Here is a 15,316-nt window from a genome sequence, read left to right on the forward strand (position 1 = left end):
CTCTGCCTCTCTTTCTCTCTCTCTCTCTCTGTGTGACTATCATAAATAAATAAAAATTAAAAAAAAATTTAAACTCTGTTGCTCCTAATAAAGAAATGTGCTGGGACGCGTGGGTGGCTCAGCAGTTTAGCTCCTGCCTTCGGCCCAGAGCGTGATCCTGGAGCCCCGGGATTGAGTCCCATGTTGGGCTCCCTTCATGGAGCCTGCTTCTCCCTCTGCCTATGTCTCTGCCTGTCTTTCTCTCTCTTTCTCCCTGTGTCTCTCATGAATAAATAAATAAGATCAGGAAGGAAGGAGGGAGGGAGGAGGGAGGGAGGGAGGGAGGGAGGGAGGGAGGGAGGGAGGAGGTAAGTGCTTAGGTGGTTTCTACTGAAGGACACTAATTCACTGTCTTAATTTTTTTTTAAAGATTTTATTTATTTATTCATAGAGACAGAGAGAGAGAGAGGCAGAGACACAGGCAGAGGGAGAAGCAGGCATCATACAGAGAGCCTGATGTGGGACTCGATCCTCGGTCTCCAGGATCACGCCCCAGGCTGCAGGCAGTGCCAAACCGCTGCGCCACCGGGGCTGCCCTCACTGTCTTAATTTAAACTTACCATCGTAATTTTTCAGCTTATCATTAATCAAAATTTATTAGTCAGGTTTTTGCCTAAGAATAAATAGATCGGATCCCAGTAATTTTTGTGCTAGAGGTAAATTGCATCCTGTCTTCGTTTTCCTATCTGGGACTCAGTTCTAGCCATCTGCGCCAGTGGAATCCATGGAAAGGAAAGTTTGAGAAGCTCAGGCCTGAACCCTCACACAGTAGTCAGCACACTCACAGAATGTTAGAAATAGAAGGAACTATTTTAGAGATCAGTTGTTTTAAGCATGAGAAAAAATGAAGGTGAAGGAGATGATAAGTGACTTGGATATCCCCAGCACAGCAGGTGAGTTGCTTCAACAAATGAGACTTGGGAGGCCTGGGTAGCTCAGCAGTTGAGCGTCAACTGCCTTAGGCTCAGGTTGTGCTCCCAGGTCGGGGGATTGAGTCCCATGTTGGGCTCCCAGCGAGGAGCCTGCCTCTCCCTCTGCCTATGTCTCTGCCTCTCTCTGTGTCTCTCTTGAATAAATAAATAAAATCTTTAAAAAAAAAAAAGGAATTTGTTTAAAGACTTTATTTATTCATAGAGACACAGAGAGAGAGAGGCAGAGACACACACACATATATATATATGTATATATAGAGAGAAGGGGAGATCTTCCTTATTTAAATAAAAACAGGGACACCTGGGTGGCTCAGTGGTTGGGCATCTGCCTTCCGCTCAGGGGCATGATCCTGGTCTGGGGACCCCACATGGGGCTCCCTACATGGAGCCTGTTTCTCCCTCTGCCTGTGTCTCTGCCTCTCTCTCTCTGTGACTCTCATGAATAAATAAATAAAATCTTTAAAAAAATAAAAAATAAACAAAACCAAAATCAGTTATAGAGTGTTTTGTTGTGTGACTCTTCCATAATTTAACTAGCCTTGTGTTGATGACTCTTGGGTTGTTTGCTGTAGCGATCAAAACAGTACAGCAGTGAATAATTTTATACATATGCAGGTATATGGGCAGAGTGGGTTTGATGGCCAGAAGTGAGATTGCTAGATCAATGGATAGATGTATCGGTGGTAGTTGGATATGGTTGGATTGCCCTCTGTAGCATGGTAACATTCTGCATTCCCATCAGGAGTGAATGAAAGTACTGGTTTTTTCACAGCTGTGCCAATAGAGTAAGTTATTAATCTTCTGAAATTTTACCAATCTCTTAGATGAAAACAGATCTCAGTGTACTGTTTATGTTCTGAGCAACGTGAGCATCCTTTTAAATATTTGAGGGCTTTTTATTCTCTGAACTGATTGTTGTATTCTCCATTTTTATTCTGGGCTGTCTTTTTCTTCTCCGGTTTTGAGAGTTCTTTAAAGAGTAGGGAGATTAGTCCTTTGTCTCTGGGTTATGAAGGCTTTTACTTTGCTTATGGTGGCTTTTTGCTATGCAGCAATTTTTTTGTTGTTGCTGTTTTTTGTGAAGTTGAATTTTCCAGTCTTTTTTTTTTTTAACTTTGGAGTTTTGAGCCATTGTTAGAAATGTCTTCCTTACTCTAAAGTTATTAAGGCATTCACCCATGTTTTATTCTAGTACTTAAACAATTTCATTTTTATATTTAAATCACCTATGAGGCTTCTGTCTTAGAATTAGTTTCTTCGTTTGTAGTGTCTTGAGCTTCACTTTTCACATAATTTAAAATTTGTGAGTTTTCTCTGCCCTCCTCAATTCACTAAAGATGTAGTCTCTGTGGGATATTTGTGTATAGAGTGAGTTTTCATTCTCATTATTCTACATGATTTTTAGAAGTGGGAAGATTGATCATCATTCTTCTTCCAGAAATGGAACCGTCTAGATTTTAATATTTACCTACACAAAACATAGTGACTTGGTGCTTTAAATTGGAGAGGAAGATCTGGGGCCTATTTAGGTAAAGTTCTAAAATCTTACTTTGGAACATTACATTTGTTCTGCAGCAGTAATTTTTTTTTAAATGAGCACATTGGTTATCTTCTCAGCTATCAGGACAAAGCAGTGGTTAGCATCTCTGTGAAATCTTTGGACGCAGTACAGTTGAGGGAGAGATAATTGTGCCCAACTTTATCAACTTTGGCCAGATTTCTAATGTTTTTTTTATGTCATATTTGATTGAGTGGTTACTTGAGACATTTTGTGTTTCAGGTACAGAATATTTGAGATAAAGATGGAGTTGAAAGAGAATTACCGCTTGGGGTCAGAACTATAGAACAAGGGAAAAAACTCCTTTGTCTCAATACTGCATTCCACTTGCTCTTCCATTTCTTCAGGGTCTGTTAAAGTGTAGAGGTATGAGAGAAGATTTTACTGTTCAGGATTATTTGCTATTAAATTTCATTGTAACCAGATCAATAACACTTTGTTACTTGGGCCATCATGGAAATAGCTTTGTTACAGTGACTATTAACTTATGGTGTATTTCACAGAAATGGTTTCTGATTGTCTATTGTGAAGGCAAGAAAACTGTTATTAGTGAGAAGTAAAGTTAGATTTGTATCCTTCTAGCACTTAACCCAGAACCTGCTGCGTGGCAGGCATGGCATATCCGGTGAATGGTAAAATTAATTGACTAAACCCATCCAGGAAATGAGCAGAGGAATTCCAAAATGTGCAGTTGAAATTGTTTGGCACTAGTACCACATTAAATACAGATACTTACAGAATTTTCCAAATGTGAGGAATAAAACTTCAAACACATTCCATGTTTCATATGACTGAATTGGATGATTTTCTGTATCTACCAGTATATATTTTTGTCAATATGTGTATCATTGCTATGTACCTATACTATTTCTAACAATATTTTACTTAGATTTAAATTTCTTATGCAATATTTAGGAATAGGTATTATTCATTATTAAGAGGTGTTAGAATTTTTTTCAGCCTGATTATGATTGGATTTTTATTTTTTTGCAGTTGTTAAGAAAGTACTTGCTAATAGAAATTGAGTTCTTGTTACTCTGTATACTCCATGGTCTTTTAGCTGATTTTTCTCAGCTGGTTCAGTTGCCATTATATATATATATATATTTTTTAAAGATTTTATTTATTTATTTGAGAGTGCCTGTGAGCAAGAGAGAGCACAAGCAGGGAGAACAGTAGAGGGAAGGTCAGAATCTGACTCCCCACTGAGCCAGGAGCCTGACATGGGGCTCCATCTTAGGACCCTGAGATCATGACCGTAGCTACTAAAGGCAGCCACTTAACCAACTGAACCACCCAGAAGTGTGTGGCACAACCCCCCTCCGCCTCCCCACCTTTTTTAAAGCAATCTCTATACTCCTATATGGGTCACAATCCTGAGATCCAGAGTCCATGCTCTAAGCTTGCTCCACTGACTGAGCCAGCCTCACCATTATAATGATAATAGAAATGATAGGTGTGAATGCAAGTAACCTGCAGAGCTAGAGTCTCCTTTTTTTTCTTTTTAAAATTTATTTATTTGAGAGAGAGCATGATGGGAGGTGTGGGGGGAGTGGCAGAAGGAGAAGGGAAGCAGACTCCCCACTGAGTGGGGAGCCCAATGCAGGGCTCCATCTCACCAACCTGAGATCATAACCCTAGCTGAAACCAAGAGTCAAACATTCAACCAGGCTGAGCCACCCAGGTACCCTAACAGTCTGTCTTTTTTTTTTTTTTTTTTTTAGGATTTATTTATTTGACAGAGAGAGGGGAGAACAGGAGCAGAGGGAGTAGCAGGGAGAAGGAGAAGCAGGCTCCCCGCTGAGCTGGGGATCCCAGGACTCTGGGATCATGACTTGAGTGGAAGGCAGCTGCTCAACCATTGAGCCACCCGGACGCCCAAGAGTCTGCTTTTTAAATTTCCTATTTCCCTCTGGTTCAGGACAGTGATAGGAAGCTATCATAGAGCAAAAGAGTCTAAGAATTATGAACTTGATTCATCTACTAGAATGATTTCATTTGCAAGTGGCAGAAAACAGAAGATTAGCATTAGTTGATTGCCTACATTGCTGCTTTGGGGTATAATTTCAGTTTTTAGAAAGATTTTCATTTAGCCATAAACTAATTTCAGGTTTGTGGTCAGTAGCTGTGTTGCAGTGCATTACATTGAAAGGCAGTTGGGACACCTGGGTGGCTCAGTGGTTGAGCCTCTGCCTTTGGCTTGGGTCGTGGTCCCAGGGTCCTGGGAGCAAGTCCCGCGTCGGGCTCCCTGCATGGAGCCTACTTCTCCCTCTGCCTGTGTCTCTGCCTCTCTCTCACTCTCTGACATGAATGAATAAATAAAATATTTTAATAAAGAAAGAAACAAACAAACTGAAAGGGAGTTGTTCCTATTTAGAATGCCCTAGGACTTTTGTCATCCATTTGGTTTCAGATGCTCTTGTCTCCTGTGCCAGATTTGCAAGTGTGATCCAACGCAGAGTTAAAGATTACTCTAATAAGTGAATAATCACTAGGTATTATGGTTCTTAGTTATGTTTTTTTTTAATTTTTTAAATTTTTATTTATTTATGATAGTCACAGAGAGAGAGAGAGAGGCAGAGACATAGGCAGAGGGAGAAGCAGGCTCCATGCACCGGGAGCCCGATGTGGGATTCGATCCCAGGTCTCCAGGATCGCACCCTGGGCCAAAGGCAGACAGGCGCTAAACTGCTGCGCCACCCAGGGTTCCCTAGTTATGTTCTATGTAACTAGAGTTTTGTCTGCCAGAATTGGTTGCTTACAGTTAAAGATTAACTAGATGGTGGCGAAGTGGATGGGTCTAGTTAGACAAACCTGGTTAGGGTTAGGTTCTGCCTCCTGCTAGCTGTGTGTGACTTTGGGCAAGTTACTTGGCCTCTTTAACCCAGTGTCCTCATCTGTTGAATGAACATAATAATACCATCTTTGTCCTAGGCCTGAAGATTAAATGGAATAATACATTTAACCTTATACCTGGCGCATAGTAAACAAAGATTGGTAGCTATTATTTGTTGGTTTCTTGTTAAGTATACTGTGCTTCATCAAGTCTGAGAATTCAGTGGTTGTAATACACTGTACCATTATATTATGTACTGATAAGAAATTATAACACATAGATTACCTATTAGATTATATCGAGGACATGCAGTTTGGCTTTGGGATTGATTACCTGTGGGTTTGATTCCTGATGAATCCCATGCTGTCCATTCTTTACTCTCTCCTCTGGTAATCAAACTCTCAGCAAGTTCAAATCAGCCATACTATTTAGCTCCCATAGAATTATTTTTACCTATTTCCTTTCTAATCTATCTTAGTATTAAAAAATTACATACTGTCAATTTTTTTAAAGAAGTATGTTTTGGGGTGCCTGGCTGGCTCAGTTGGTAGAAAATGCAACTCTTGATTTTGAGGGCCTGAGTTTGAGCCCCACATCAGGTCTAGAGCTTATTTTAAAAGAAGAAAAAAAATAAAAGAAAGAAAGGGCAGCCCGGGTGGCTCTGTGGTTAAGCGTCTGCCTTCAGCCTAGGGCCTGATCCTCGGGTCCCCAAATCGAGTCCCATTTCGGGCTCCCTGCGTGGAGCCTGCTTCTCCCTCTGCCTGTGTCTCTGCCTCTCTCTGTCTCTGTGTCTCTTATGAATAAATAAATAAAATCTTAAAAAAAGAAGAAAGACATATACTTTGTTGTGCTAACATAACTGCTCTAGCTTCTTGTGCACCATAGTTCTATGTGGCTTCAGATTTAGTACCTGTGAAAGAAAGATACACAAGATATCTATTATACTTTTTACCAAAAGGAGTTACTGTTGTAGTACTTTTGTGTAAAACTTGTCATCTCCCTCACCCCGATTTTTTCTTCTTTCTCTCTCTCTCTCTCTCTCTCTCTCTCTCTCTTTTGAGGGGGGTAAATAAACAATGCCTGATTCTTAAGGAATAAACTTTCAATCCAAGTCTCTTGTCCTCACCAGAAAACTATTGTGGAGCAGGGATTTGGGCTTCAATTCTTATTCTCACAGCAAACCAAATTTTGCTTCAAATAGTTAGCAGTTAATTACACTTGTCTCAAATCAAAAGATTCCGATTTTGTTTTTAAGATTTAATTTATTTGTTCATGAGAGATAGAGAGACAGAGACATAGGCAGAGGGAGAAGCAGGCTCCCTGCTGGGTTCCCAGGACCCTGGGATCAGAACCTGAGCCAAAGGCAGACCCTCAACCACTGAGCGACCCAGACATCCTGGGAGAGAAAAGATCTGATAGATTTTTAGCTACTGCAAATGGAATATATATATAATTTTTTTAAAGATTTTATCTTATTTATTCATGAGAGACACAGAGAGAGGCAGAGACACCGGCAGAGGGAGAAGCAGGCTCCATGCAGGGAGCCTGATGTGGGACTCGACCCTGGGACTCCAGGATCACTTCCCCAGCTGAAGGCAGGTGCTAAACCGCTGAACCACCCGGGCTGCCCTATATATAATTTTTTTTAATTTTTTTTTTATTATTTGTTTATGATAGTCACACAGAGAGAGAGGCAGAGACACAGGCAGAGGGAGAAGCAGGCTCCATGCACCGGGAGCCCGACGTGGGACTCAATCCCGGGTCTCCAGGATTGCACCCTGGGCCAAAGGCAGGCGCCAAACTGCTGCGCCACCCAGGGATCCCTATATATAATTTTTTTAACCTAAATGTAGACTGGCAGGCATTTAAACATGAATAATTAGGATTTTTATGTGTTCAGCATGGAGTTTCTGAACAAAGACCAGCTGACCCCCTCCTAATACTCTATAGATATTTCTTCAGCAGCCATTACCCTAGTTTAGTTGTAAAATATTCAACAGTATTTTGTTAGTGTTGTTTTTAATTAAAAATTCCCAAACACGAAAGAAAAAAAGAAAGAAATTATAATACATTCATTTTAATTCATATGTTAAAATGTCAAAAAATGTTCAACCTACAATATAGGTAAATAGGCAAGTTATTAAATTATTGAAAATTATGGTAAAATACTCAACAAAATTTACATCTTAATCATTTTAAAGTGTGTAGTGTGGTCGCATTAATTACATTCACGTTGTTGTACAACTGTCTCACATCCATCTCCAGAACTTCTTTTTTAATCTTTTTTTTAAGATTTTATTTTATTTTTTTAGGATTTTATTTATTTATTCATGAGAGAGAGAGAGAAAGAGAGAGGCAGAGACACAGGCAGAGGGAGAAGCAGGCTCTATGCAGGGAACCTGACGTGGGAATCGATCCTGTGACTCCAGGATCACACCCTGGGCTGAAAGTGGCGCTAAACCACTGACCTACCCGGGCTGCCCTAAGATTTTATTTATTTATAAGTAATCTCTACACCCAGTGTAGGACCTGAACTCACAACCCTGAGATCAAGTGTTGTGTGCTCTGCTGACAGAGTCATCCTGGCACCTGTACATAACTTTTTTTTTTTAATTTTTATTTATTTATGATAGTCACACAGAGAGAGAGAGAGAGGCAGAGACACAGGCAGAAGGAGAAGCAGGCTCCCTGCATTGGGAGCCCGATGTGGGATTCGATCCCGGGTCTCCAGGATCGTGCCCTGAGCCAAAGGCAGGCGCTAAACCGCTGCGCCATCCAGGGATCCCTACATAACTTTTTCAATCATTATCTCAAACTCAACTCTACTCATTAAACTACAGCTCTCAAAAAAAATAAAAATAAATAAAAATAAACTACAGCTCTCAATCCCCTACTCCTGGCCAGTCTCTAGTAACCACTATTCTATTTTCTGTTACTGTAATCTGATTACCCTAGGTACCTCATAAAGGTTAGTTACGTTTTTATATAAATTAAATGTTAAGAGATCAGCATCATCCAATGACCATGTCCTACTCAGCAATATACTTGAAGAAGCAGGCATGATAACAAGGATGAGACTTTATATGTTTGAGACAGTAGAACTAGGATGGAGTGGGATTTATTTGTATGGCTCCATCTTTAAATGTTTATTTTTTTTATTAAAAAATTTTTTTAGGATTTTATTATTTATTCATGAGAGACACACACAGAGAGAGAGGCAGAGACACAGGCAGAAGGAGAAGCAGGCTCCATGCAGGGAGCCCGACATGGGACTCGATCCCGGGACTTGATCCCGGGACTCCAGGATCACGCCCTGGGCCAAAGGCGACGCTAAACTGCTGAGCCACCCAAGGATCTCATCTTTAAATGTTCAAATCTTTTGATTCTTTTGAATATATTTCATGAAGCAAGTAAGAATAGTTTTATTTTTTCCAGTTATTTAGCCCTAATACTGTTCACTAAACAACTCAGTTTTCCTAATGGTTTTGGAAAAGGTTTACTTTAAAATTTCAAAATGCTGGGCACCTGGGTGGCTCAGTCGATTAAGCATCTGCTTTCAGCTCAGCTCATGATTACAGGATCCTAGGATCGAACCCCACATTGGGCTCTCTCCTCAGCAGGAAGTCTGCTTCTCCCTCTTCCTTTGCCCCTCTCCCCTGCTTAATGCTCTCTCTTACTCTCTCAAGTAAATAAAATCTTTTTTTTTTTTTTTTAGAAAAAGATTTCCTGGGGTACCTGGGTGGCTCAGTTGGTTGAGCATCTACCTCTGGCTCAGGTCATGATCCCAGGGTCCTGGGATCGAGTCCCACATCAGGCTACCCACAGGGAGCCTGCTTCTCCCTCTGCCTATGTCTCTGCCTCTCTCTGTGTGTCTCTCATAGATAAACAAATAAAATCTTTTAAAAAAAAAAAAAAGGATTTCCCCATACAAACCTAGATAAATAAATAAAATTGCAAAATGTTCCATCACTAGGTACTTTGTCAAAGAAGAGCAGTTTTCCCATGCAATTTCATATGACACGTTGTAAATTCAGAGATGATGGGAAAGCTGAAAAGTAAATCCAAAAACTCATTATCAATAATCTAGGTTCTTTTTTCTCTGTAAATAAAGTCTCTCACAACAAAAAGAAAAGGCATCCAAATTGGTAAGGAAGAAGTAAAACTTCCACTATTTGCCAATGACATGATACTATATATAGAAAATCCTAAAGACGCTAGAGCTGATACATGAATTCATTGAAGTTGCAGGATACAAAATCAATGTATAGAAATCTGTTGCATGGTGCACATGGGTGGCTCAGTCGGTTGAATGTCTGACTCTTGGTTTTGGCTCGGGTCATGATCTCATGGGAATGAAATCATCCTGGGACTCTGGGACCACGCCCTGAGCCGAGAGCAGACACCCAACCAAGGAGCCACCCAGGCATCCCAACTTTAAGTTGTATTAAATCATAGTAATCAAAGCAGTATACTACTGGCACAAAAATAGACACATAGATCAATGCAACGGAATAGAAAACCTAGGAATAAACCCACAATTATATGATCAATTAATCTTTAACAAAGGAGGAAAGAATATATAATGGGAAAAAGACAGTCTCTTCAACAAATTGTGTTGGGAAAACTGGACAGCTCCATGTAAAGGAATGAAACTGAACTGCTCTTTTACACCATACCCAAAAATAAACTCAAAATTGATTAAAGATGGGCAGCCCAGGTGGCTCAGCGGTTGAGCGCCACCTTCAGCCCAGGGCGGGATCCTGGAGACCTGGGATCGAGTCCTACGTTGTGCTCCCTGCATGGAGCCTGCTTCTCCCTCTGCCTGTGTCGCTGCCTCTCTCTCTCTCTGTGTATGTCTCTCATTAATAATTAAATAAAATTCAAAAATATATATCCTTTAAAAAAATTGATTAAAGATCTAAATATGAGACCTAAACCATAATAATCCTAGGAGAACATAGGCAATAATTTCTTTGACATTGTCCATAGCAATATCTTTCTTAGATGTGTTTCTGGAGTAAAAATAAACTATTGGGACTACATCAAAATAAAAAGCTTGTACACAGCAAAGGAAACAGTCAACAAAACTAAAAGTCAACCTACAGAATGAGAGAAGATATTTATAAATGCCATGTCTGATAAAGACTTAATATCCACAATATATAAAGAACTGATACAACTCAATACCCAAAAACCAAATAACCCAGTTAAAAAATGGGCAAAGATATAAACAGACAGTTCTCCAAAGAAAATAAACAGATTGCCTACAGACACAATGAAAGATGCCCAACATCACTCATCATCAGGGAAATGCAACTCAAAACTACAATGAGATGTCACATCATACCTGTCAGAATAGCTAAAACCAACAACACAAGAAACAAGTATTGGTGAGGATGAGGAGTAATGGATCCCTCTTGCCCTGTTTGTGGGAATGCAAACTGGTGCAGCCACTGTAGAGAACAGTATGGAGGTTCCTCAAAAAGTTAAAAATGGAACAACCTTAGGATCCAGTAATAGCACTACTGAGTATTTACCCCCAAAATGCAAAAACATGGATTTAAAAGGTTACATGCACCCTTGTGTTTATTGCAACATTATTTACAATAGCCAAATTATGGAAACAGTCCAAGTGTCCACTGATAGATGAATGGATAAAGAAAATGTGGTAAATATATACATTGTTGTATCATTCAGCCTTAAAAAGAAGATTAAAATCTTGCCATTTGCAGCAACGTGGATGGAGTCAGAGAGCATTATGCTAAGTGAAATAAATGAATCAGACAAATACCGTATGATTTCATTCATATGTGGAATTTAAGGAAGAAAGCAAATGAGCCAAGAAAGAGACTCCGAACTCTAGAGAATAAACTGATGGTGACCAGAGGAAAGGTGGGTGGGGGGATTGGTGAAATTAGTGATGGAGATTAAAGAAAACAAGTTCTCGGGGATCCCTGGGTGGCGCAGCGGTTTGGCGCCTGCCTTTGGCCCAGGGCGCAATCCTGGAGGCCCGGGATCGAATCCCACGTCGGGCTCCCAGTGCATGGAGCCTGCTTCTCCCTCTGCCTGTCTCTCTCTCTCTCTCTCTCTCTCTCTCTCTCTCTGTGACTATCATAAATAAAAATAAAAAAGAAAAGAAAAGAAAACAAGTTCTCAATTTTCCCTCCATAGGAAGAACTAAAGAATAAGCAATTCTGTTTTAACCTTTTTAATTTTATGCTAAGTTTATTTTACTCTAATGGCACAGTTAATAACTCTCATTTTGTTGTACTAGTTAAGAGTAATATTGGCAGAAGGAAATGAAGTCAGTGTTTAGTAGGCCCAGTTGAGTGAGGGCTTTGGGAAACCCAGCAGGAATAAGCCTAGTGATTGGAAAAGGCAGGCAGGGAGCCCTTTCATCAGTCCTCGCCATTTTGTTGCTAGGACTTTCTAGGAAATAATTTTGAGCTGTTCTCTGTGCTGCAGGTACTCTTGGTGAGCAGCCTGGATTAGGTTGACTTCTGCTTTCAGTGCCCCTCACAAAGGCAAAATCAAATTCCATAAATCAATTATTTTTTAATTGGGTATATTTTGCAGTTTTAACATTCTTCAACTCATAAACATTTGTAGAAAGGGTGAGGGGCAAATAAAGAGTCTCATGGTGTGGGATTTCTTATTTTCCGCTTGAGAGACCTGTTCCTTTCCCCCTCCTTTCCTTTTAATCTTTCTGTTTCCTTGACACACCTGCTTCTGAACTCCATCTCATCTCTTCCTGCTGTGACAGTTCACTAGCACTTCACGGTACCTAAGGCTCTTTCAACTCTTATTTTCCATCAACTGTCAGTTGCAAAATAAGGTTGCTTTGTTTGGGAGGGAAAGGGTAGAATCCTTTCTGAATGTCTCCTTTTCCTTTGAAGCAGGAGCACTTCAGAGACAATTGAACTGCTTTTAGGCTTTTCTTACCACCCAGCTTTTTCTTCTGATAGATCCTACCTTGAACACAATTATGTTGATGACATCGATCTGTTGCTATGGAAATAGTGATGATGTCATAGATTCAGCCAGTGACTTGACTTCAGGTTCATGCAGGAGAAATGGGCAAGACTTTAGGGGAGAACCTCATTAAAACTGAAAGCTATTGGGACGCCTAGGTGGCTCAGTGGTTAAGTGCATCTGCCTTCTCAGGGCGTGATCCTGGGGTCCTGGAATTGAGTCCCACTTCGGGCTCTCTGCATGGAGCCTGCTTCTCCCTCTGCCTGTGTCTCTGCCTCTCTCTCTATCTCTCATGAATAAATAAATAATTTTTAAAAATCTTTTTTAAAAATCCGAAAACTATCAATTATAAGCAGGTGAAAGGTAAATGGAGCCAACCTTTTATATAATGAAAACAGATGTGAACTCTTAGCAAATGGACTGCATGTAGTTGAATACCCCAGCATGAATTCTGACCCATGAGAGTCTAACAAAATAAAAAATTTACATTTTTTCAGAGTATTTCTTCTACTTGAGTTTAAATCTTTTAGCCTGAATTATTTGCACTGAAATTGTTTTTCTTTTGGTCCTCAGGACATGGGCAGCAGCAGGCAGTTCCTTCTCCAGTCTCAGCAGCCAATCCACCAGCCAACAAGCCCCAGCAACAGAATGGGAGCTCAACAATGGGTAAATGGCCACATGAAGACATGTGCTAGATATATGTATCAGGCTTCTGAATAATGTTTTGAAATTTAATCTGGGACTAAAGGGAATTTTTCAAAATCCTGATCATGATAGTTGGTTCTTGCAGAGGGGAATTCCAGTTCTTACTATAAAGTGTGTGATTGAAGAAATGATTAAAGATAGTCTTTTAAAGATACTTAATATGCCTATTTTCATCAGAATGATATACTGTTCTCTGTTAATAGTTTATGTGGTACTTTCTCACATCCTACATTTTATTACGCTCTCTTGACTTTGTGAATTTACATACCTTTAAGTTCTTGCCTTTTAACTATTTGGAATCCACTTGTCTCTCTCCAAGTTTCCCATTCGGGGTTCTCATAGGTATTTATCTTAACGTGAAGATGGTATCATTTATGTTGGTCCTTGGTTCTGTTTCTCGGTCTCATGGATGAGAAATCTTCCTTTACCTCTCTCTTGCAATAGGTCCTGAGAGACTGTAATGGAATCATTTTGTTTACTTTCTTGTCTTCACTTTAGGAACTACTATTAAAAATGAGGATTTGGGTTGGATTCATTTTTAGAGGTTCTTTTTTCTGTCACAGCTTCTTATGTCCCACCTCTTCTCCCCTCAACTCTTAATTACTAATTTTCAATGCTGAAATTTTAAGAAAAGCAAGGTTAAGACGTCACTAATGTTACTGTGAAACCTTGAGGACATGGGACTTTTTCCCCTTTGGGTTTTTTTTTTTTTTTTTTTTTTTTTTTTTTTTATGATAGTCACAGAGAGAGAGATAGGCAGAGGGAGAAGCAGGCTCCATGCACCAGGAGCCTGATGTGGGATTCGATCCCGGGTCTCCAGGATCCCGCCCTGGGCCAAAGGCAGGCGCCAAACCGCTGCGCCACCCAAGGATCCCTCCCCTTTGGTTTTTTATGTTTTTATCTACTTTGCAATATCTGTCAATCTTCTATCTCCTTTTATAAGTGGATCTATTTATATATACAACTTGTAAGTTATGTACTGTTGAAAGAGGTCACGAAATAGATTTAGTATCTAAAGTGGTGAATAATCTAATAATTAGTCACTTCCTTAGGCTGAACTAAAGTAGTATGTTATTCCTCTCCCTCCTCCCACAGATGTATTTTCCCAATTGTCAATCTTTGGCTTATATTAACTTTTTTTTTTAATTTGTTTTTTGAAAGAGAAAGAGAAGAAACAAGCAAGAGAGCACAAGCAGCACAGGCAGAGGCTGAGGGAGAAGCAGGGCTCCCTGCTTGCAGGGGCTTGATTCCAGGACCTTGGGATCATGACCTGAGCCGAAGGCAGAAGCTTAACCAACTGAGCCACCAATGAGTCCCTAACATTTATTTTTAAAAATCAATTAATGTTGTCTAAACACACATCAACTGGGTGGTGAAAGAAAAGAAGACTGTATTGAGGGGAAGTGTGTGTATGTGTGTTATAGAACTGTATCTTATAGATAATATTAGGTATATGTACACATGCATATATTCTTCAGAGTTCATGTGCTTCTTGCATAACTTTGAGGCAATTATTACTGTCGTATGTGTAGTTTTCTCTTGACTCCCCAATTAGAATAGAATATGTTAAGATCCAGGACAGTCTCTGTATAGTTTTTACTAAATACTGCAAATACCTAGAATGGTGTCTTACAGGTTTGGAAACTCAATAAAGAAATGCTGAATAATGGTAGATTTACATTTCCAGCCAAATTCCATCCTAAAGAAATGCTTTGGTAGAGAAGATATGAAGTAATTGGACTGAATTGTTTTCTGAGTTTGGAGGTTGAAACTTCATAAAAACTGCATATAGGGCAGCCCGGGTGGCTCAGCAGTTTAGCACCGCCTTCAGCCAGGGCCTGATCCTGGAGACCCGGGATCGAGTCCCACATCGGGCTCCCTGCATGGAGCCTGTTTCTCCCTCTGCCTCTCTCTCTCTCTCTCTCTCTCTCTCTGTCTCTGTCTCTCATGAATAAATAAAATCTTTAAAAAAAAAGAAAGAAAGAAAACAGTCTTCTGAGGATGTTTGAGGTAAAATATTTGTGGTAGGTACCCTTCACCTCAGATGGTTCATCCATTATGTGCCTTACCTCCTAGCCTTTCCTTTTGCTTTTTTTTTTCTTATGCAACTAGTGACTTAACTGTCAGTATTACCAGTCAAGGAGGTTGCTTGATTTTCTTTCTCTAACCCATTATCTTGCCCATTGATACAAGAGGACAGTCTAAGAAAGATGGGCCAGAACAGTGTCTGGACTCACCAGAATTACTATCTTGACTTCAGTCAGAGCTTAAGTC

The 15,316-nt window shown here is 40.0% G+C and overlaps 1 protein-coding gene across 1 annotated transcript in view; it reads left to right on the forward strand.

Annotated features, from left to right (window-relative positions):
• Window positions 1-15,316, forward strand: part of RPA1 (replication protein A1) — a 76,837-nt gene that overhangs the window by 40,221 nt on the left and 21,300 nt on the right. The window contains exon 6 of the mRNA XM_055336377.1: window positions 12,911-13,003. Within this exon, the coding sequence (XP_055192352.1) occupies window positions 12,911-13,003 (93 nt within the window). The remainder of the gene's footprint in view (window positions 1-12,910; window positions 13,004-15,316) is intronic.

The sequence above is a fragment of the Nyctereutes procyonoides genome, unplaced genomic scaffold, assembly GCF_905146905.1.
Source record: "Nyctereutes procyonoides isolate TBG_1078 unplaced genomic scaffold, NYPRO_anot_genome, whole genome shotgun sequence".
NCBI lineage: Eukaryota > Metazoa > Chordata > Mammalia > Carnivora > Canidae > Nyctereutes > Nyctereutes procyonoides.